Source organism: Oxyura jamaicensis, chromosome 6 (genome assembly GCF_011077185.1).
Source record: "Oxyura jamaicensis isolate SHBP4307 breed ruddy duck chromosome 6, BPBGC_Ojam_1.0, whole genome shotgun sequence".
In the NCBI taxonomy this organism is placed as follows: domain Eukaryota; kingdom Metazoa; phylum Chordata; class Aves; order Anseriformes; family Anatidae; genus Oxyura; species Oxyura jamaicensis.
The window spans coordinates 86551-108761 of NC_048898.1; the positions used below are offsets into that span (position 1 = coordinate 86551).

General features: G+C 41.6%; 1 protein-coding gene across 2 annotated transcripts in view; it reads right to left on the reverse strand.

Moving 5' to 3' along the window:
* TUBGCP2 (tubulin gamma complex associated protein 2) overlaps positions 1–22211 on the reverse strand; it is a 26081-nt gene continuing 3870 nt past the window's right edge. Inside the window, exons 4-18 of one of the 2 annotated variants that reach the window (XM_035329949.1) lie at positions 21951–22127; positions 18594–18753; positions 16729–16936; positions 14828–15027; positions 13494–13683; positions 12435–12580; positions 11614–11794; positions 11030–11210; positions 10161–10333; positions 8674–8802; positions 7089–7209; positions 6423–6566; positions 5696–5824; positions 4643–4806; positions 1–373 (exon numbers count right to left, since the gene is read on the reverse strand). In XM_035329949.1, coding sequence (XP_035185840.1) covers positions 268–373; positions 4643–4806; positions 5696–5824; positions 6423–6566; positions 7089–7209; positions 8674–8802; positions 10161–10333; positions 11030–11210; positions 11614–11794; positions 12435–12580; positions 13494–13683; positions 14828–15027; positions 16729–16936; positions 18594–18753; positions 21951–22127 — 2409 coding nt within the window. In that variant the 3' untranslated portion in view covers positions 1–267. Of the gene's footprint in view, positions 374–4642; positions 4807–5695; positions 5825–6422; positions 6567–7088; positions 7210–8607; positions 8803–10160; positions 10334–11029; positions 11211–11613; positions 11795–12434; positions 12581–13493; positions 13684–14827; positions 15028–16728; positions 16937–18593; positions 18754–21950; positions 22128–22211 lie in introns of both variants that reach the window. The other variant, XM_035329948.1, reaches the window with a different exon arrangement.

The following is a 22211-nucleotide window of genomic DNA, read 5'->3' on the forward strand; positions in this document are numbered from 1 at the left end:
ATTTTTTTTTTTTTAATTTTATTTTACAACACAGGAATACATCATTTTACAATGCAGTTTAAAAAAAGGGGACTTAGGGACTTAAAGCCTCAGAAGGCAAAACCCAACATATACAATCCAGGAGATCATATATTCTCCTGTCTCTCTGCAATAACCCTTGTGGTTTGTTTCCAGCTCACAGTGAGCGTAGAGGGCTGGAAGTGATTAAGTGTCGTGTTCTCTGCTGGTGCAGAAAAGATGGCAGCTGCAGTGGGCAGCGGCAGTGCTTCACTGGGCAGCTATGGATGGGTGGGGAAGCAGAGGAGCTGCCTTCTGGCTCCGCTCAGCAGACATGTGCTCCAGACGCTCTGTGTAGAACCCATTGAAGTCCAACCTGAAAGACATAAGGCAGATAGTTCATCAGCCTGCTTGCTCACCTGCCCCAAACAGTGGCACACAGCAAGCTGGATGTGCTGCCCAGGGCCTCCAAGAGCTTACACGTGCTGCAGCACTTGTTTGTCGGGGTGCTCGCAGGCAGCAAGGGGTTCCCAAAACACACTGACTGTTTTACAAGGCCATATGAATTTCAGGACGCAGTTTGCTGAAAGGAGGGAGTCTGAACCAAAGCTGTGTATTTCAGCATCTGCCCCGTGCCACATGTGCCGTGACGCACTGGAGACATGTGCCCTGCTCTGGGGGAATGAGCTACTGAAGCCAACAGGAACAGCAGCCCAGCCACAGCAGGATTCTGTGTGTGCTGAAGCACGCTGCTAGGGGAAGCCCCTCACTACAGACCAAGAGGACAGGAATGGGCATCAGGCACCTGCAAGGACTGTATGAGGAAGTAGTGCATTTTACTGAGTGGCCAAGGAGCAACCCTACATTTCATCTGAGGAAAGGTGGGCTTTAATTCATCCCCACCATTACCCTGACTGCAAAAGCAGTAGCTATGTCCTGAAAATGGGACTTTTTCAGGACTAAATTTAGGACTTGTTCGTGTTAGGTCAGAGGTTGGACTAGGTGATCTTGGAGTTCTCTTCCAACCTACATGATTCTGTGATTCTGTGAAAAGACATGCAGGACAGTCTCCTTCCTAAACTATCTCCTTAAACATTGAACTCCTGTATGAGGAGTATAGCATGAAATCTACCAAATTATCTACTGTAACTACTATGAAATGCAGTTTCCATTACCACCATCTTTTTGTTAACAATTATGTTTTAAACAGATTAATGATTGAAGCAAACAACCGGCTGAAAGCTGCTAAGGCAAAGTCACAAGTATTGCTGGTACATTTAAATGTCTCTATAAAACAGACAACATCAGCAATATCATAATACTGTGTCCTTAACAATCCAAGTGTCTCAGATGCCACAGAAACACCCAGCTCCACTCCTGCTGCGGCCTTCCTTAGGCAGCTCTCTGCACTATGAAGCCATGTAACACGAGTCTCTTCAAAATGTGTGCCCTAGGAAACCAAGTGGTAAGAGCGTGAATCACACAAAAGTTACTCTCTTCATTTCTCAAATAAGTTGTTCCAATACTCAATGAATGGGCACAACATTTGAGTTTCATGTTGCTTAACAACCTTGCATAAATGGCAACAAAGTGTTCCTTGACATTTTCTGTAACTGTGGAAAGCATCCTAAACAGATGGAATTTAATGGTTGCTTTCTCCTGGTTGAAAAGCTTATATCTCTTTTGTCCTTTACATGATATAAAAAGGAAATACGACATTGAGGCAGTCATATTTACCAAATTTTGGTTCCAATCTAAGGGCTTATAAGGACAGGATTCATTTACATCTTTTCCATTTCAACTCTTTTTTTACAGTCAAATTATTTTTGATAACTTTCTTAAGAATTTGCCTGGTGCTTCCTTAAGCCCAGCTTACACTTCAGTTTCTTGTTCTGTGGCTGGAACTTTTATTTGCTGTTTTTTTCCATTACTTTGTATGTTCTCCTGGTCTTACTCTAAGCTCAGTCATTGCTGTTGCCTCCAAATTTGTGAAGGAAGGATATCTGATGAACGCTAGCCACACTTGATGAGTAATGTTTTCAGAGTATTTGAAATCAAAGTCACCCATCTGACAGTTCCCTAGGCTGTAATTCTCCTTCTGACTGCTGCAGAGTGAAAGAGAAACTTTGGGCATTTTCTGCAGTTGCCAGCTCTTTGCCAGCACTGTTGTTGATGAAGCCAAGACACCTGAGCATCTTCAGCATACAGAAAATCTGAATTATGTGTGTGCTTCACTGCTTGAAGAAACCCCTCTAGATCTCTGTCTTCTGTTGTTGATGCTACAAATATGACAGTTGTTCCTCAGTTCCTCGGTAAAAATGATCTGGTACTATAAACTGAATAAATATTAACCAGGATTAAGTAAATAAATGTATTAGAATTATGAATAAAATGTATTAATTACCTATTTTACATTTTGACAATCATCTTTAGCAAATAGTCAATTAAAAAATAAAAGACCAGTATTTCTTACAAACTCCTCTGTCTCTCTCTCAAGTTTGGTATTTTAGATGGTAACCATCTCCATTCTGCTTCTTGGGTTCCTGTTGCCATAGAGTCCGGGACTCAACCCAATAACCTCTACAGACTGAATGAGAGCTAAATGTCAAGTCTGGGCATTCACCATGGGACTTCCACTTTTTAAAACATTATCTAGCAGCCTGTAGAAATAGAAAGACATTCTCTTGTATGGCCTGCTAACATACAGAATTCCAGTTGAGAATATAGGGACATCTGCTTTGTAATTCAAGGTCCAGCTGTGTCCAACATCTTGGTGAGGGCTCACATGATCCTAGATGGTCCAAACTGGGGGACTTAACAGCAGTGACAGTCCTGACAGCATAAAGACCCAGTACCCAATATTTCTTCTGCAACCCTTGAACAGAAATGAGGCATGGAAGTACCTGAGGGCAAAGGCCTAAGACCCTGTTCAGAACAGCTTGTTGCAGCTTAGCTCACCATCCTCAATGCAAACTGACAAGGAAGCATTTTGTTTTCCCACATCCTGCTGAATCACCATACTTCTCTTTTCTTCAGAAGCAGGAAGTGCTCTTAAAAAACAAATTCTCATTACTTGAAAGAACTGTCTCCACAGCTTCCATGGCTCAGGAGTTAACCTTCTGACACAGCTAACACTCATGTCTGGTCTGTAAAACACAAAGGAATCTGGTGGAGGGTGACTTCTGGCCTGGACATCAGTGACCCACAGTTGAACAGGATGCACTGGCAATCTCCATGGTGCAGCATCACCAGGAGAAACAGCTTCCATCACCCTGCTGGAAGCATAAACTGTTGAGAGAAGGGTGGAGAGGCAATGATAAGAGGGGTGAACCTCTAATGCTATGCTAGGAACAGCACTGGAAGGAGGGCAACACCTGAGCTACCACCAAACAAGACATTCATATAATCTCTGGCGTGACGTGATAAAGTGATGGAAGGCTGCTCCAGGACATCTGCTGTTCCATGATGGAAAGAATGGTCAAGCACTTGACATTCTTCTGAATGCCTGAGTAAGCTGAGAACCACCTCCATCCTTGGGCTGAGCTGGGTGAGGCCACCAATGGGAGGATCTCCACACGTTCTTTATGGGATTCAGGGACTGTGGGCCGTGATGCTCTTCTATTAACAGATCAGGCAACTTGGTCTTCAATAGTGTGTTGGCTGTGCCCAGTGCTGCCTGCAATGATGTCTAAGAGGCTGGATCATGGAGTTAGTTACCATTAAGATCTCCTGGATGAAGCATCATAAAAAAGCCATCCATCGGAGCTTTTACTGGAAATGATAAAATAATAACTGACCTCCCTTACATGATGAATGCAGGGAAGATGTAATTTTCTACTGTGGCATGGGAGCTCATGGGCTAGATTTCACTATTGGATGCACCCGTGGTAACAGGAATGACAGATTTTACTCTTCAACCTTGGTCTCAGCTGTGTGACCACATCACAGGCATAGCAGCAGATGCCAACACAGGAGGCTGGGGCCGTGTAAATGTACAGTAGTTGCTGATCAAGAAGTTCTCAGAAGTAAAGGACAACTGGAAGCCCAGTCTCCTGCTGGAATAGTTCACAAAACAATATTTGAACACGTAGGTACCAGGGATCCTGGATGGGGCTGTCAGATATGGCCAGAAAAGGCAAAGGAAAGTTTCAAGAGCCATGGCATGAAGATGAGACAACAACCTGTATCAAAAAAAAATCTTCCTGAAGCCTTTGCTCTCTCTCTTTTTTCAGGTGTGACACATCTCAACAAAGGTGTAAGACATAAACATAGTCCAGCCATAAACATTAAAAGCTGTTATCAAAATAGGCATTTCTGATTAAACTCTTGCATGGTTTTCTCATTTTGGAATATTTATGCTGCATTCAGGAATTAGTTAGCATATTGAGTAGACAGATTTTTTCCTTAATGAGATAATCCCCATGAAAACTAACATTTGTATTAGATTTACAACATTCACAGAAAAAAAAAATAATCCAAATGATTATTTTTAAAGGTATGGGTTGAAAAGCAAAGCAACATTTCTTGTGATTTCAGTGTTATCACTAATGAAGGAGATGCAAAGTTATAAACATCAATCATTTCTTCTGGGCTGAACCTGAGTACCACAGGAGGGAAAGTTACTGAGAGAAACCTACTGGCTCACCTGTAGATGATGTTGAGCATGCTATGCTCACAGTCATTGGTGCTGTAAACACTCAGCTTGTCCAACAGGTCCAGCAGATGCGTAGAGAAATTAGTATCAAACTTGTTGATTGTTGCTTCGAAGCCAGATGTCAGGTGGAAGTTGTCAGCATGCTCCGCTAAAAGCTACCAAAAGAAAGGATCAGTAGCCTCACATTTGCTGATTCACACTTGCTAAGAAGAGGAAACCATTCCCTCCCTTTTTAAAACCTGTTCAAAAATATTGCCATAAAACTTAACAGTCACTCACGCACTGAAAGAAGATCTCCAAAGCAGCTGCAAGATCCTGGGTAATTAAAAACTTTGTCCTACCTATCCAGGTGAACACCAGAGTAGATCCCAGTAGAGTAAACCTCAAATACATGCTGTTGCTTATTTTCAAGCAGTAGGAAATTCAGTAAGAAGAAAGGGAGTGTGGCCTAAGCCAGGCTGCAACCTCTGGAGTGCTCTCATTGCCCTGCAGTGTGATGGACTCTAGTGCCTCTGTGCTAGGGACGGGCTTTCAGCAAAACAGGAGGCAGTCTGCTAACAGCAGAGCATGCCAAACAAATAGCTTAGTAAGCATGCCCCTAGACATGGAATACAGTCAACACAAACAGGAATAACAGACAAGAATACAGACAACACAAACACCCCAGATATGAAAGGCTGTCACACTCACAGCTTTTTGGCTTATCTGCTGTCATGAAATGCAAGTCTGGAAATAGGAAAGTTCTTGAGCTGCAGAAAGCCTGCATGTATCCACTGCACATCTGAAAACACAGCTAAGAACTTAACAAGTGCAGTGAATTCTGTGGGAGACAAGGTCTTCAAAGCAGACTTTGAGAGCAACATCAGTTCTCCATACTGCCCTCAAAAATGCCCACAATTCTGCAAAGATTCTGCCTTTGGGACCAGTGGTGCTCTGGAAACCAAATGGTCTATCTGCAGGAGGCACAAAAGCCACCCTGACCAGGCTGCAGCCCCAGGCAGCATTCACAGAGGAAAAGGCCGAGCTATTCCCCCAGCACCCCACCTTGTTTGTCAGCTTCTTCTTTGCGGTCTCTTCAGCACGCTCCTCCTCTGTTGGTGGGCCCAGCATTGTGCCATGTTCTAAGGTGAGCCGGTCCATCTCATTATCCAGCTTCATACTCTGGGTGAACCTCTTGGAAGGACAGAGGGTTGGGGAAACAGTGAGCTCCCGTTTTTTCCACTTTGCAAACCATGACGTTGACTCAATCCTGCTAGCCCTGATGCTAGCTAATCCCAGTGAATGCTAACTCTCTGAGATTAAAATTACAAAATTAATACACAAAACTGACTTAACCCAAAGTTTTTTGTTTGTTTGTTTGTTTGTTTTTGTTCTAAGGCTCCCTGATATGCTGGCTAGAATCTGCCTAACGGGAACAGTCTTCATGGGTCCTTACAACAGTGTGTTAAAAACTAGAGAGCATCTTAAAAACTACAGAATTTACACCTCTAATTCTGCTGCAGAAATGGATGAAGAGAGGTAATGAGGTTCATATGAACCTGATCTCAGTACTGAAATAGAAGAGCACAAAGGCAATTTTGCAGAGGAAGAAGCTATAGAAACCACTTGGAGGAAAAGTCTGAGCCATCAAAGCCTGTTGGTGGGGCAAAGAGAGGTTCTTCCATATGTACCAATGATAAGAGGGGTAGAGTTGAAAGAAGGGACTGTCAGGGCTGCCTGGCACCCAAAGCATCTGATGCCAGCATGGGAAAAATGGGGAGGCTGTACGTACCTGCATGCAGTTTGTGAACATGACACAGACAGACATCAGCTTAGAGAAGATCTTCAGCAGCTCTGGATTGGTTAGCATGCAGTCCTTCAGGCAGTTATCCAGGAAGCTTGTGTGATGGCTCAAGACATCATCAATATTAGAAGCCTATCACAGGACAGAACATTAGTGAAACAAACCACGACAGCTGTGTTGCACTGGACCAAAGCTCTAGACCAGCATCCTGCTTCTGACAGTGACCTCTGAGACATGCTCTAGGGCATGTTGAGCTACTTCTCGTGTACCTCAAGGAATCAATTGACGATGCCTAGACCTGCTTGTGATCTTTGCACCCAGCATCCTTCTTCATTTTCCACAGGTTTCTTTTCTCTGTGTAAAGTGATGTTCAGTAGAACACCACCTTTCCATAGCAGGATGAAGAGTATGGGAGCTGGGAATAGATAGGAGGATGCAGGAGAGGAAAGGGATACATGACTAACAAAGCAGAAAGGTTAGGCAGAACAGCAGTAGAGTTTGTAGTGTGCTAAGAACAACAGTTCGTCCAACAAAGTGTCTTCAATAAAACACTGAACCACTGCCTGCAGTAACTGAAATTAGGCAGCTTTCCCCTACATTAAATTTGGTAACTTAAGAATTTTGTTTGTACTTCTCTCAAGCACACACACTCACCAGTTTCAAGTTCTTCTCAAGAATGTGCCATGTTGGCTCCATCACTTCAAACATCATGTAATACTGAATATTCTGTACAAAATTAAGCATCCGCTGCCGCAGTGTGAAAGCACCAGCAAACCTAGGGGAAAAAATCACACCCACACAACTTAGAACTAGCAAATGCCATGGAGAGCTATCACTAAGCTTGCACAACCAAGTGAAGCAGAGAGCTATTTCTGTCCTACCAAATTCACTGCTGCAGTGTGACAGTGATTATAAAGTTAATGGAAAACATCTAATTTCCACTTATTTAAATGGCTTTCCCTTAATTTTCAATCTGGACAGTTAATTTGAGTATTTGCTCTTACTCAGCCATAAATGGACAGAATTAAAGGCATTTTACTGGTGTAGCTATCTAGTGAGACAAGCATTTGTTAGCAGGGTAAAATATAACAAGATAAATGGCTCATGTTTCTTTCTAGCCTATAAATGCTTGCTTGTTAAATGAATACTTAAAAATATTAAATTTAATCAAATCACCTGCCACCAATGGCATTTAATACGATTTCACCTTTGCAGGCCATGGCAGAATGGCGGGATTATATACAGGTTCTTTCCATGTTCATTTACACAGACACTGTGATGCCAAACTAAGAACTGATTTCAATAAAGTGGGACAGGCCACCAGAGAGGTGAGGGATACCCACTCTAAGGGTTTTCAGCCACAACGACCTGTCCACTGCTGGTGACAGTCACACTGTAAACAGGGGGTTGCACGAGACTACCACAGGTCTCTTCCACTAACCTCCTCTACAATTACAGAGGAACCAGAGCTACAGTCATGTTGGTTGAGGTCAGGACCAAGGCAGCTGAGGTAACCTTGTGACAGGAAAGTGCCACTGGCAAGGCAGAAGCTTGTGTGATGGCTCAAGACATCATCAATATCAGTAGGTAGCCTTGCAGTGCTGGCACCTCTCGCATGCTCCAAACAGGCATCCCCTGCACTTGGTGTGCAGTTCCAAAGACTAAAATCTACCTTCACAGATGGAACAAGGTAGAATGATTTTCTAGGAAAATACCCCACCAATTTTACCTTATTCACTTGGTATGAGACCAAAATCCCAAACATTAGCCAAGCTATGTGAAGGTCATGAGTCCTTGCATAGTGGCCTGGCTAGAAGTGAAGGATGCTGCTTTTTAACTACTGGGGCCTTAACTGATTTTGCTGACGCTAAAGTAGCAAGCAAGACAATGTCCACAAACATACTCTGCTATAACTGCTATATTAACTTAATTAAAAAATTAACTTATATTAACCAGTATATAACTGGTATATAATGAGCCAACCCTAAAGACCATTGGCTTCCTTTTCTAAACTTTGTGTCAACAAAGAGGAACAAGTCAAGCAGCACAAAGATTATTGAGCAGACACTTTCACCTGAAACCTAAAATGTTACATTCTGACCTCTCTTAGCCTGTCAGAAATTTGTAATGATCTGTTTCTTGTCAAAATGATCTGATTCATGTCATGACATACCTAACTAACATGGGAACAAGGAAAACCAAAGCTTCACAACTGACCCCGCAGGAAAAAAGGCCATACCACTTAGATGAATGTAGGGAGAACTGCTTGGCTGTTTTATTGCTGATCCAAACGTTGCACAATTGTCTTTCCACATGTTTGCAATAGAACATATGTCTGAAAAGCATCTGGTATCTTGTCAGTGCTTTCCTGGAAAGAAAGCAGAAAACCACTCAGATTAAGCCCTCTCTTCTGATTGACAGGCTAAGTAAGCTATGAAGGCTGAAGCTGCTCAAAGGCAAAGAGACTTTACACAGTATGTTCCTTACGCCTTCAGACACACAGATCTGCACTGAAACAATTCAAACCAGATAAAAAAATACATTTGTAATCATCCCAAAGAATTCCTCTCCAAGGAGACCCTCCTCCATACTTCCTGCCACAAGGTACATCAGCAGACTCCTTTTCCAATTCTCTTTATCCACCTGTAGTAAGGTCACTCACATACCTACTGGTATAGAGGGCTGAAAGCCTCTAGTTTTATACTTGGTGCACTAAAACTGCAGCAACTGCCAAAACAATTCACCAGGATTCTCCAAAAAGATGAAGAAAAACTGTAACCAAGCTACAGGCAGCAATACCGTGCCAGCAATGCACTGCTAGAAACAGATGGGGATGCTTATTTATAGCATCTGGGACTGGATTCGGGTCTGCATTCAGACACTTCCATGTAGGTGTCTACAGAGCTCCAGTCGACACAGTTTGTGAAACTGCATCATATAGTATTTTCACTCCACAGTTACCGTCAAAGTTAATATGCTCAATTTGAGAGAAAGAGACAATTTCTAAAGCATCATGTCATTAGGAAAGTCCCACTGTGTCAACTGATTTTTTTAAAGGAGAAATGAGGGGATAAGCTAATTACTGGCATTTAGCAATCAACATCTGTCACCCTTTTCACATAACACTGCCTGTCCCATTTGCCCTGGCTCACAGTAGCATGTCTGCCAGTGCTCCTCCAGGAGAACAGGAGACACACTGCAGAAAAAATTAAACATTTGGTTCCTCCTAATTCTATTAAATGCAAAATGGTTTATACAGAAATTCTAGCAACAGACTGTATCCTTCTAGTTTGTAACCAGGGCTACCAGAAAGGACTTTTTTCCTGCCCCTCTACACCTAAGAAATGTTTGACTGGAAACATGGAAACCTTCTAGTGAGAGTTCACTTTCAAATGAAGATCTTCTCAGGGAGATCCTTCAAAAAGCCATGGACAAATGAACACTGGGAAACTGGTCACAAGAAGACCACAGACCAGGCTGAGATTCCACTTAAAATGGAACCTTGACTTTCCAAGTATGTCTTTGGCATAGTCTGTTGGGGCTGTACTGACAATCAATATTCCATAGTCTGTAAGTGGAGCTCAGCAACCCCACAGCATTTTCTACTGGTTGGTTTTTAACATCACTTTAAAGACATTGACTTTGCAGTATTCTGCTGTTTGCAAATGTGTTTTAACCCCATACAAAAATTTCTGCCTTTTTTCCTCCAGTGGATGAATACTTTACCTGTTTATAATAAGGGACAGAGGCCATTTAACAATGTAGTCAAAGGAAAATGCTTCCAGACCGCTGAGAGTGAGCTCTGTGGGATCTGCACTAATAATGGCCTTTTCCTGTTTTGTTTCTATGGCCAATACCCTCAAGAGCTGCGTAATGAGGTCATGGGGCATCAAGTCAATCTATAAAGAAAGAACGGGAAAAAAGTGAAGCCAATAGGGTACTCACAACTATTGCATACCAAGAGCTATGTGGCAGAACAACTGCATTTTATTCATGTTGCTCTCAAATCATCAGATCAACCTAGAATACAATGGTGAATGGTTTGATCTGGACAGTGCTACAGCAGACAGCAGAGAGTGTCACTGTAGTGCTCAACCATCAGCATATAACATACTACTATGCCAATAGTTCTACCTTGTCCTCGGCCTCTATCAGGTCAATTCAGATTCCAGACTCCCCAAGTGCAGCTTCTGTGACACTTCACATTCTGTAAAATACTACAGCAGAAGCCCTTGACTTTCACCTGAGATGTAGTAATCATTATATGTCAGGACATCTAATTAGATATTTTCTTGGACTCCAGAGCGGGCATCCAAGCTGAGAACAAGCATGAGACATATGCTACTGCTTCCATCTCATCCTGGTGCCACCCAAAGAACCTTCTCTTAGTTCAGACATCAGCAAGAAAATGTGCCCCCTTACACAGGACAAGTGTTTCCCACTGCAAATGTGGATGAAACAGGACTTAACTAAGATAAGGTCTGCAGAAATATAGGCATTAATTCCGTTTTCCTTGACTGCACTTTCAGCAGCTTCTTCCAGGCACGCTGGTTTTCCCAATCGCTCAGATTGTTATCTTCTGCTTATATTCTTACCTTTAAATCGTCCTTGAAAGGATCTGTGTTGGCAGTGCTCATTCGCAAGGCTAATTCTAGCAAAGCTTCTAGCCTAGTAGTTATGATGTCATCTACAGGCTTCTTAAGCTCCTCTTCTGTGAGATCCATAAAGTGAACAAAAAAGTCCCCTTGATCCATTAGGAAATAGTGTTTTATAGATCTGTTCAGGAAAATTAGGATAACTGATTACATTTAAAAAAAAAACCTTTTTACTTGTTTACAGAATGCACTGATATAAATAACCCATTTGAAAGCTAGTGTGGGGTGTGTGTCAGTACTGGGCTAGACAAAGCCACAGACATCCTGACCTAGGTGGTAGCCTTCAAGTAGGAAGTTGGACTAGAGACCCCTAGAAGTCTCTCACACCCAACATTTCCATGATTTTATGCCATTTTTTATTATTTTGGGGAAAAAAAAAATCTTATTTTTTTTTCAGGTCAACATTTCTAACAGGAACAGAGCTAATACAATAGTAATATCCCAAGAAAGGAGAACTATTTAAAACCTTATATTCATTATCAGAAACAATCTATTTAACATACATTTGAGAAAATAAATCAAACCTCAGGTGAGCTACCAGCTCTTTCTCCTCCATTAGGAAATCCAGAAGAACTTTGCTAGCATAGTTGTATGCTTTTTCTATTTGTTCCACATATGCTCGCTCTTTTAAAGTATAGATGACCTCTTTAGCCACAGGGCAGGTAACATCACGTCCACATTCTCGCACAACATTCAAGTATTTCCCTGGAATAAAAGAGAAAGAATGACCAATATTCACAATATTGTATGTGCCTCCAAGAAAGAAGCTTCCAAATCACTATCATGAAGCAGAAGATACATTGTGAAATGTTTGTATTAACATCTACAGAAAGCTGGAAAGGATTTAAATGGATGATACAGGATTTAAATTAGGCTACTAATACCACGTTTAAGGTGATTCAGAAAAGTTTTTGGTTTTCCAGTTTGCAGATAGCCAGAAACTTTGAAAACCTGATGCTGTACTTCAGATATAGCTTTTGAGGAGTTCGTACTTACTGCAGGGAACAACGGTAACCATTGGATGGCATGCTTCCTTCAAGTGCCCAAACTAAGACTCAGTGTGTCCAAACCTCAGCCATCTAGATCCATCTAGCTAGCTGCTAGAAAACTGTACCCATGTAACAGAGTAGTAAGACAGAAAGCTCCTCTTCCTGCTGTACTCCTTCACACATTTTTTTATTTACATGATTTGGAGTTCCTTTTAATTTCCTCCTTTCCTCTGGGAAGTTGCAGCTGGATAACCCTATAAACTGGCAAAGTGTGATTACATGTATTTCATCTTTATGTAAAGAATGGCAATGGTCATCTTAGATTTCACTTATATCAGAAGCATATTTTTACCTACCTGTGCTTAGTATTTTGTCAGCCATTTTCTGTAAGAATGATGGAATCTGTTGCTGTACAACAGTATATCTTTGATCCCAATACTTGTCATTATAGTCCTCCTGAATCTTCTCCTTCTGCAACTCGTGTTCCTCCACCATGAACTCACTGAACATTTAAAGGATATGTTTAGAAGCAGGAAGTGGTACAATGAGGATTACTTTTTTTGACCTGCAAACTGGTAATATAATCTATCAGAAACAAGGTCTCATGAAGATACATTCCAACTGAGAACTGAAATTAGTCTGTATTTGTTGTAAGAGAAGCATTTTCTGGAGTGTTTGCATTAATCTACAATCAATTATCACACAGAGAATTTTATAGGGCTCAGAAACCAAGCCTAAATGTTATTTGGCTGTTAGTGTACAGCTGAGGAAGCTGGCATTTACTTTCTCACCATCAGGAAGGCATTATTTTTAGCTGTTTTAGTTTCTTCCCCGTTAGGATTCTGAAAATGTGGGGAACAGAAGTGTTGCATGAACTATTAAGAACAGAAAAATGCTTTAAATGATTCTACAAGACAAGAAACTTTAGAGAGTGCTGTTAACTCATATCAGATTATTATATTAATGGACTACATTAACACAGATTCAGTGAGTTATCACAGTTGCGCCTTATGAGAACAGGGTTCAGCCCTGTCCTGAAGGGGATCGGGATGTGGAAGGAGAACATTTCAAGTGGGACAAACATGGTAAGGTGGAATTTGACTGGATTACATATTTGAACTATTGTGCTATTGAATTTGGAAATAATTTCCTTGAATTTTGACAAATAAAAAAAGTGAACATGCCCCAGATTGTTTAACTATTGAATCAAATAGGAAATGTAGTTAAACACACTCCAGTAGCTCCCCTTCCAGGCAATGTTGCCTCGTGTACCTACTGCTGCTTGGTCTGGGCACTTAGGCTATGCAGACTCTATAAAACAGAGGGATGGGTACAGTAGGAAATGTAAAAACCAAAGATCAAAACAATATTTCTTAACTTTTTTATTTCATTTTCATTCCTTAGCTGTTCTTTACCTGTAAGGATCATTAATGATGCCTCGATATATCCACTTTTCCAGAATTTCAAAATAAGGCACACTGGCTGCCTTGGTTAAATACAGACACAGTTCCTGGGCCTGGCTGTCTCCCGTGTAGTTGAAAGTCTTATCATGGAGTAAGCTCAGGGTTGATCCTCCCATACACTCACCTTTATCCACAGAAGTAGCTAAAATTAAAAAATATAGGTGTGAGACACAAGGCTCTTCATTTAAATATTCAAATTAACTGCACAAGCTATGATGACAAACATGATGACTTGAGTAGTTGATTAGCTGACATCAACAGCAGTCAGCCGCAGACTCTTCTTGTACATATGTGAAGATGCAAGGCTATTCCACCATGCAGCCAAAAGCCTATAGCCTGAAACATGCTGAAGTAAAATCCCAAATGATCCACCTTACAAAAAAGCAATAATGAAAGGCAGTTCTCCAGACAAAGAGAACTGAACTCAGGCAGACACAAAGCATCTGATGGCTCAAAGTCCAAAAGGCTTCTGTACTGAAGAAAACATATACAGAGATCTTTCCTTCTAGACACTAATGAAAGAATCCTACACTTCAGTGACCTGCTTGTGAAACCTCTAGTCTCAAAAGTACATCCATTCTCCAACATAACATTGAGCTAGTCACACATACAGCTTGAAATACCAGATTTGGGGTAGGCTGATGGTAAAATTTATACTTCGCATCGCAAAAGGGATGTAAGGGACAGAGAAAGAGGAATACAGTACTGTCATGAACTTTGGATTGAAGTAAACCTTAATGTAGATGGCTAACTGTTGTGTTCCAGAAACCTGAAAATTTCAGGAAACATGAATACCAGGAGGGATGATCCAACTTCGGATTCTATGTAAAACAGATTTTTATGTCCAGATAAATCCTCTGGGCTGAGTAGACAGAAATATAAAAGAATTCTCATGCCAGAGAGTTTAATTTAATCAAAATTATTGAGGAAACAATACATGAAGTAAGAAATGGAAGGTATTAAAATTGTATTAATGAAAGTGCTGCAATTCATTCCTGTGGGAAGGGTTATCTGCCTGGCAATATTCCTATGAGATGTGCAAGCAACATATGTTCTCAACTGGGTTGCAACTGTGCCTCATCACTCAGCACACTAGTGTAATTCTAAGGTATCCAGAGAGGGCCTGTTTTGCCTTTCCACTATGTGTGGTGCAGGAGATGGCCACTGTTGATTCAGTGCCTCCTGACGTAAAGATACATACCCTGTCTGTATTGTTACTCTGTACAGTTTTCAGAAGCCACTGTCACGTACTTGTCAAAACAATGACTGTATTTTTTTAAACTTACCAAGTGAAGCAAGAATCTCTAGAGTCCTCATTGTGGGCTGGATATAAAACCAGAGTTTCTGCAGTGACAGAAGTCCCTGTCTCTGAAGATGTTCCAGCTGTGTAATTAGGATCATGTATTCCTTGATCAGAGTACGCATAGCAGCAGCCAGAGCATGATTTACCTGTCCATACTCAAAGGAAGACTTCTCCTCTATAAACCTGCAAAATGCAAAATGGAAACTCCTGGGTAGACAAGGCAATTTCCATCATTTTCAAGAACTTTAACTTCAGGAGGCTATACAAACACGAGCAGACCATGTGTTGCAAAGCATACCAGTCTTCAGCTGGAGTTTCAGGTTTCACATTTGCTGTGTCCCCCTGCTTACTTCTCATCACCAAGTTTCTTAGTACTGTGGGAAAATGTTTCCTCTCAAACTGCAGGGGATCTAGAATTTTGAGTAAAACCACTATAAGAAGTGAGAGCCAGCATTTTCAAGGTGATTGCCTTTGTATAAGAAACAGATTAGAAGACAGGAAAAGATCTCAAAAGGACGCGGTATCATGGACCCAGACACTGGGGAAAACATTGTTGCTAGCTTCTGACTCGACATGCCACAGCAGGGATTCACCTCATTAGACTTAGGCGGCTTCATATATGTTAGTATGGTGGCTTTACTTGGGTGGGCAGCTGAACTCCAGCACAACTGCTTTCACCCTTTCACCTCCTCTCCTCAAGAAGAAGGAGAGGGGAAGAAGAAAGTATAATGGGAAAAAAAAAAAAAAAAAAAAACTCACGGGCTGAGATAAAGATGATTTAATTAAAGTGAAAAGGAAGACAGGGAAAAAAAAATCAAGCAAAGGCTGCGCAGAGAGAGGAAAGAAATTACTCTCTACTTCCCATCAACTAGAAATATTCAGCCATGTCCTGCGAAGCAGGACCTCAATAAGTGTAGCAGTTGTTTGGGAGGACAGACATTTTCATAACGAGAGCCCCCTTTCCCACCTTTTATTGCTCAGTGTGACACCATATGGTATGGAATATCCTTTCAGCTGGTTTAGGTCAGCTGCCCTAGTGATGTCCTCTCCCCACCTCCTGCCCACCCACCCACAGCCTGATTGCTCTTGGCGGGGAATTGGAGGGAGTCCTGATGTGGTGCCAGTATTGCTCAGCAATAGACAAAATGCTGTTGTGATACCAGTGCTGTTCTAGCTACATGAGCAGAGCAGAGCACTGTGTGGGCTGCCACAGGGAATGTTAACTCCATCCCAGCCAGACCCAGCACAATTAGTGGACAAACAGAGATGCTTCCAACTACAAGTCATATCAAGGAGCTGGGTAAAAGAGACTAGATAAATCGCTTCCTTAAAGTGTTTCTTTCTCTTCTCTGATCTTTTAGGGAGATTGAATCAAATACAGACATCCACACTGCAAATATCTGCTGTCAGTGAGATGTACCTTATACTAAGGCCTTTCAACAATTACTTAAGGTAGCTACCAGAAACTAGGCAGCAGTAGGCTGTGTCTCCTGCTCAGCACCAGACACAAAGGTTGTCTTAGTCCTGGATGCCCAGAGGAGATCAAAAGGCAGGAAGCAAAGAGAAATCCATAGCAGAGCAGGAAGAGACAAGCCATAATAAGACGACACATCCCATTTTTCTTTTGTCTGAATGCACCAAGACAGTGTTTGGATACAGCAAAGGTGAGGTGAATGTAAAAATGAACACGTAGCACAGAGGAAAAAGTCAGAAAAAAAGAAATGCGGTCAAAAGCATTTCAAATAAGGTGTCGTTCTTATTTTATATCACCAAAGGTTTAAATTTAGCTTGGAAGTCACCATCTGCAAAATGACAGACTCTATATTCTACATCTTGACACTCAAAGGAGAACATCCTCCTCTGAAAAGAAATGTCAGTTTGTACCTGGTGACAGCAGAGTAACTTGCTGCTATGGGAAGAATCCTGGTCACCAGCTCTTTGATGGACAAGTCCAAGTTTGGATCAACCGAAAATGTTCGGTTCTGCCTGCCTACGAGAGGCTGTGCTGTGATGTACCTTCCATCCACACCAATCAAAACATATAGCAAGTCCTCCACAATCACGGATTCTTGAGAGGCTAATGGCAAAGTACCTGTTCTCAAAGAGAAGACAAAAAAGCACACAATCAGAACATGCCATAGTTCTACTTTATCATTCATATTATTTTGATTGAAGACCTGAAGCTTAAAAGGAAGATATACGAAGAGAACAAAGATCACACAAAGCTGAACCAAGATACAAAGAAATGCAACAGAATTAGAGTCCAAAATCTTCTACCTTGCTTTCCAGGAAAAAAGAATCCTTTGGTCATTTATACTCAAAGTAATCCAGCCAGGCAGGGCTATACATCTAACATCTGTGACCAAGAAAACATCACTTGCGCTGTCAATCCTTTCACTGAAATGGGCTCAGTTATACTGGATCTGAGGAGTTCTAGTCTTGCTGACAATTCCCCCTACTTCCCTTCATTGAAATATTCAAATATACAGTTTATATACAGACACAAAGAAATGCTAACTCAGCAAAAGCTGTAGGTGAACAAGAAGTTGCAGGGTCTTTGAATGGTGCAGTCAACTACAACCTACAATGAAGTATAAAGGACTCAACCTGAAATGTAATAAAGTATTCAGATCCAGAGGACTGGATCAGAGTGGCTACAGCACTCACTATGGCAAACCTTATCTAATGAAACTAGGTAACAGTCCCTTTCAGTTTGTAGGACTGTATGTGCTGGTGTAGCATTTGACAGTCATTTGACAGTCACTCACCAGTGATTACTGGACACTATGGACTTTGTTAAACCCTGGAAAAAAAAACATTTAACTGAAGATATGACTGAGAGTCTCAGTCATGTATGATTCAAAAGCCTCAAATAAAAGCATGTAAAATGTATGCATCAGGCATGCTTAAAACTCCCATGCAGCTAAAAGAACCATTTGACAACAAATTCAAATGCTGCTATTCAAATCAGCATCTCAGAGAAAGAAGAAAGACAAAAGATCTATGTGCAGCAAAACCATACTGGCCTTTTCCAAACTCTGATAGAACAAATGGTTCTGAGCTTGCTAGGAATATACCCTTAAAGGATGTCCCAAGAGGACCCACCAGAAACACAATGGTGGATTTATTTATGTATCATTATTTAGGGGCACTTCCAGGAATGAGCCTACTGTTGTCATGTTCCACACAGTCCAAATTCACATCAGAAAGAAACTACAGGTTTCCTACAGGAGTTCTATACACAGCTCTGCTTAAAGCTATAACACAACAGGGTAAGATTGGTCCCTTGCAGCTCTGGCTAGGAACGAGAGCAAATCGGGCAGGTTGTTATAGTCTTACTGGAGAGGAGATTGGGCTGGATGCATTAATGAAGGCTCCCTTGAGCTTTCATTACATGTACAACTACAGATTTTAAAGCTGAGAATAGAGATATGATTCTCCTACAGCAGTATTTTATGGAAGCTATGACTCAATAGAAAAAGGACTGGGAAAATGCAAAACAGATTAGATTGTGTGGTTTAACAATGGGGATGGAATTCAGCACAGGAGAAGCACTGAAGAAAGTAAGTTTGTTGGTAGTTTTTGTTTGTTTGTTTGTTTGGTGTTTTTTTCTTTTTTTGGAACCCTGGTCTTCATCTGCAGGGTCCAAGGAGCCATGTTTTGCTTTCATCCTGAGTGTGATGAAATCTGAATGGCACTTCTGAATGGAACATAATATGTTAAGGTAATTTTCCCTGTGTATCACATACCTATAGGTACCGTTGTGTCAGTGCTGAAACTGGTGCCAATTAAGAAGTCGCCAATAAGTGCAGGTCTCTCATATACCCAGGATGGAAATACTGGAACAGGCTGACCTGAATTCTTCTTGTTTTGTTTATCTCGGAGCACTTTTCGTGTAAGCTCAAGAGGCTGTTGGGAAAAGAGAGAGGGAGAGAGAGAAGGAAAAAGAGAGATCTTCAGAAGTGCAAGAAATTTTGAATTTTAAGCAGAAATTGACTGAAGCTGATACCTTGAGAACAGAAAATAGAATAACTGATGTTACAGTAGCACAGTGCAGGATTTGGTCCATCAGTATCATCTAGTCTATTGGTCTCAGTGCTGCAGAAATGATTTTTTATACAGTTGGTCTTCTTTTTATTGGAGGATACATCAAATAATGCCTTGCTGTATGCCTCCCCACCAGCCTCGGTGCTATGGCACAGATATGGGAGCAGAATGGGGACATGCACAAGCACCAGGAATCTTATTAGTTTGCAAAGTGCACCACATAAAAGCCAGCAAACTACTTGCAGAAGCTGTAAGCAGTAACATCTTATTCAAGGAGCACTTGCAGACAGGTAAACGAACACTTCTGAACTCAGTTTCTGCAGAGTGCGCAGTGAGCAGTTGCATCTGAAATGCAATCCCGATAATCCACTGGTGGAAAATAACAGTGTTTTTACTCTGAATCAGAGTCAGTGAAGGAATTGAGCACTTAAAATGTCAAAAGTTTTCATCCCCAGCTCTGGATATATGTCAGTAAAATAAATGGAGTGAAAGATTAATTCTCAGCTGTAGGGGCCTGCACGACATGTAACCTACATGAACATTTACACCCACAAGTGCACAAACATGGGGGACATGCTTATAAAAGCCATTTCTTAAGCTCTACAAACACTTATGTGAGATGGGATATGCACAGGGTCGTTTTATTTTCTTCTCGTAGAAGGTCTCAGAAGGCAGTGGAATGTGGGAATGAAGAATGTGGAATGAAGCAAGCAAACATCAGCTTTGCATCTTAAAGAACAGTGTTTTTACGTGTGAATTCATTCACCCTGGGGCTGACCCCAACCATTCCCCACATTCTAAGAGCTGCCCAGTGTGAGGTCTTAAAATCCTTCAAACAAGAATTAGCCATGGGACTGCTCCCCCAGACAACAGTTCTGCTGGTATTTGCTGCAGCCTCAGTGCTGGCATAACCCTGGTGCAAGATCCTCAGACCTGAGAAGCACCAGATTCATAGCCTTGCAGAACATCCTATCTGCCTGGGAGCCTCTCTGCAGTGACAGCTGTGCCTCTGGATTTCTCTGCCATCTCTACAACAGCTCACAGAGTGCCTCTGGACAGAAGAGGTCTTCTCCAGCAAGCTTCAACTCAGAGGTATTGAATTTAGGAAAAAAAAAAAGTTTGACTCCTGGATTAAGCTGGAATTCTGGAACACTAGGAAGAAAGACAGATGAGGTCCAAACATTCCCACAAATATTCTCAGGATAGTAAGATTTGACAGAAGACCTTTTTTCCCCACAGAGGAGCAGCATCCATAGGCTAGGCCAACAGGGAGATGCAGGATCTCACTCCTGGAGGGACAAAACAACAACCACCCTCACCTAGTGCAGGTGACAGTTCTGTGAGAGACCGGCTGAGATATTTCTGCTATGTGAGTTGATATGGTCACAATGACCCAATGACCCTGAGCATCAGACCTTTTATGAGAGTTTCAGCTCTGTAAGCCTGAAGAAAGCATGAACAGAGCAGCAGGGAGGCATAAATATTTTCAATTGGCTTACATTGCCATTTCAGTTCCTTTTGTTGTGGAGTCATATCTTGCTTCAAAGGAAAAGCATGCATGGGAAACCAACTTGTAATTGAACTACATCCTAGAGAACACTGCTTACTCTTCTCTCCTCTTATAGCAAGTCCACACATAAATCCTATTAAAAACATCAGTTATCTTACTGGAAATTTGTCTTTCCTTCATGATCTAAATCAACTGCTTGACTTAAAACATCTGTGGATTTGGATGAGTCAAGCAAACACTCTGTGGAGACATGCATTTCACAAATATCAGTGGAAAAAGACCAGCCTTAACACTGCCTGACAGAGGACAGGGGGTTTGCACTCCCCATCATCATATGCACTCAAAGCCCTTAAAGCTGAGAGACCTTGCAGGCATCCCCAAACACTGAACATGAAGTCCCCCTACAGAGCAAGCACCTGAGTATTCAAACTCCATCAATATGAACAGACAACACACACAATACAGACACAGTGATGCCTCCACAGACCTCAGGCAAAGAGCTGCTGTGGCACAGACTGCAGACTGAAAAGACCCTGGCATGTGTTTTCTGAGTGTTCACAAGCAGGCCTACATCTCAGAAACATTCAGAGCCTATAGGTTTGTCCCTTGATAGATTTTATTGAATAGTCAGCCAGAAGGCAAAAGAGAAACAAAACCAGAACTCTGAGGAGAATGGGAATCACAAAATTTTAAATGGAAGAATTTGCACGTATCATCCAGTTACTCACTACGGACCTCTGAGCCCCCATTCTTCTTCTCCCCACACACCATCTTTGCTTCTGTCCAAATAACTGTTCATACTGTTGTTCCTGTGCCTTCTGCAGCCAAAATGCCTAAGCATAGCTAGGAAATGGTTATTTATATAACTGATTATAGGAAAAATGATGGTTGGATTTAACTAATAATCATCCCTTCGAACTTTTTGGCCTACTGATAATGAAACATTTGCCTACCTGTTTTCTAAGCCTGTGTCTTACAATGATACAGTTTACTTTTACAGTTGTTTCATTTGTTTGTTTTTTCCCTTTTCCTCTTTGACTGGGATCAGTTTGAAGCATTTATTACAGGAAGACTCATTCAAATAGCTCAGCAGAAAGAATGGCTGTGCCCACTTGTGGAATGATTATGTGAGGGCATTGCACCCACACATCTGGGAGAGCAGAATTTTCAGCAAGGATGGGACAATTTATAAAGGCTGCTGGGCTCCTGAGTAAGCACTACTACAGGCAGAAAAGGAAATGCCTGCACAGGTTAAAGAGGTGGTTTGAAATGGGAAAGTGGAATTATATTAATCCCAACCACTAAGGACTGCTGTGGCCTAAAATCAACTCACCTTTACTGACTTAAATAGAAAAGGCCACTTTTATGAAGAGTAGCACAGATTTAATATAATTTGACTAATACACCTTGAGAGAGAATTTATATTATCTGCATGGATAGGAAAATTTTAAATTCCACTAGACGATAAAAGTTAAGAAAGAGTACAGCTACATGCAAGCAGTAGGGAAAGATCTTGTGCCCAAGGCTAGGGAAGAGACTAGGCTAGTACCTGCTGTACACTGGAGTTGGCTGTGACACTGCCTAGCTGCTTGCGTAGATCCTCAAGCTCCTGCAGAGATATCTTGGAAGTAGATGAGGAAATGGAAAAATTTGTGCTGCCACTGGCTGCTGCATTTGCTGCAAGTTCCGCTCTTTCTTTAGCGTTTTGTTGCAAATACTGGAGTGTCTGTACATACACAAAAAAATAAGAGACTTTGTGAATACTGGTCAACATGTAATACAGCAAAAAACATCTGACCATAAAATAGTT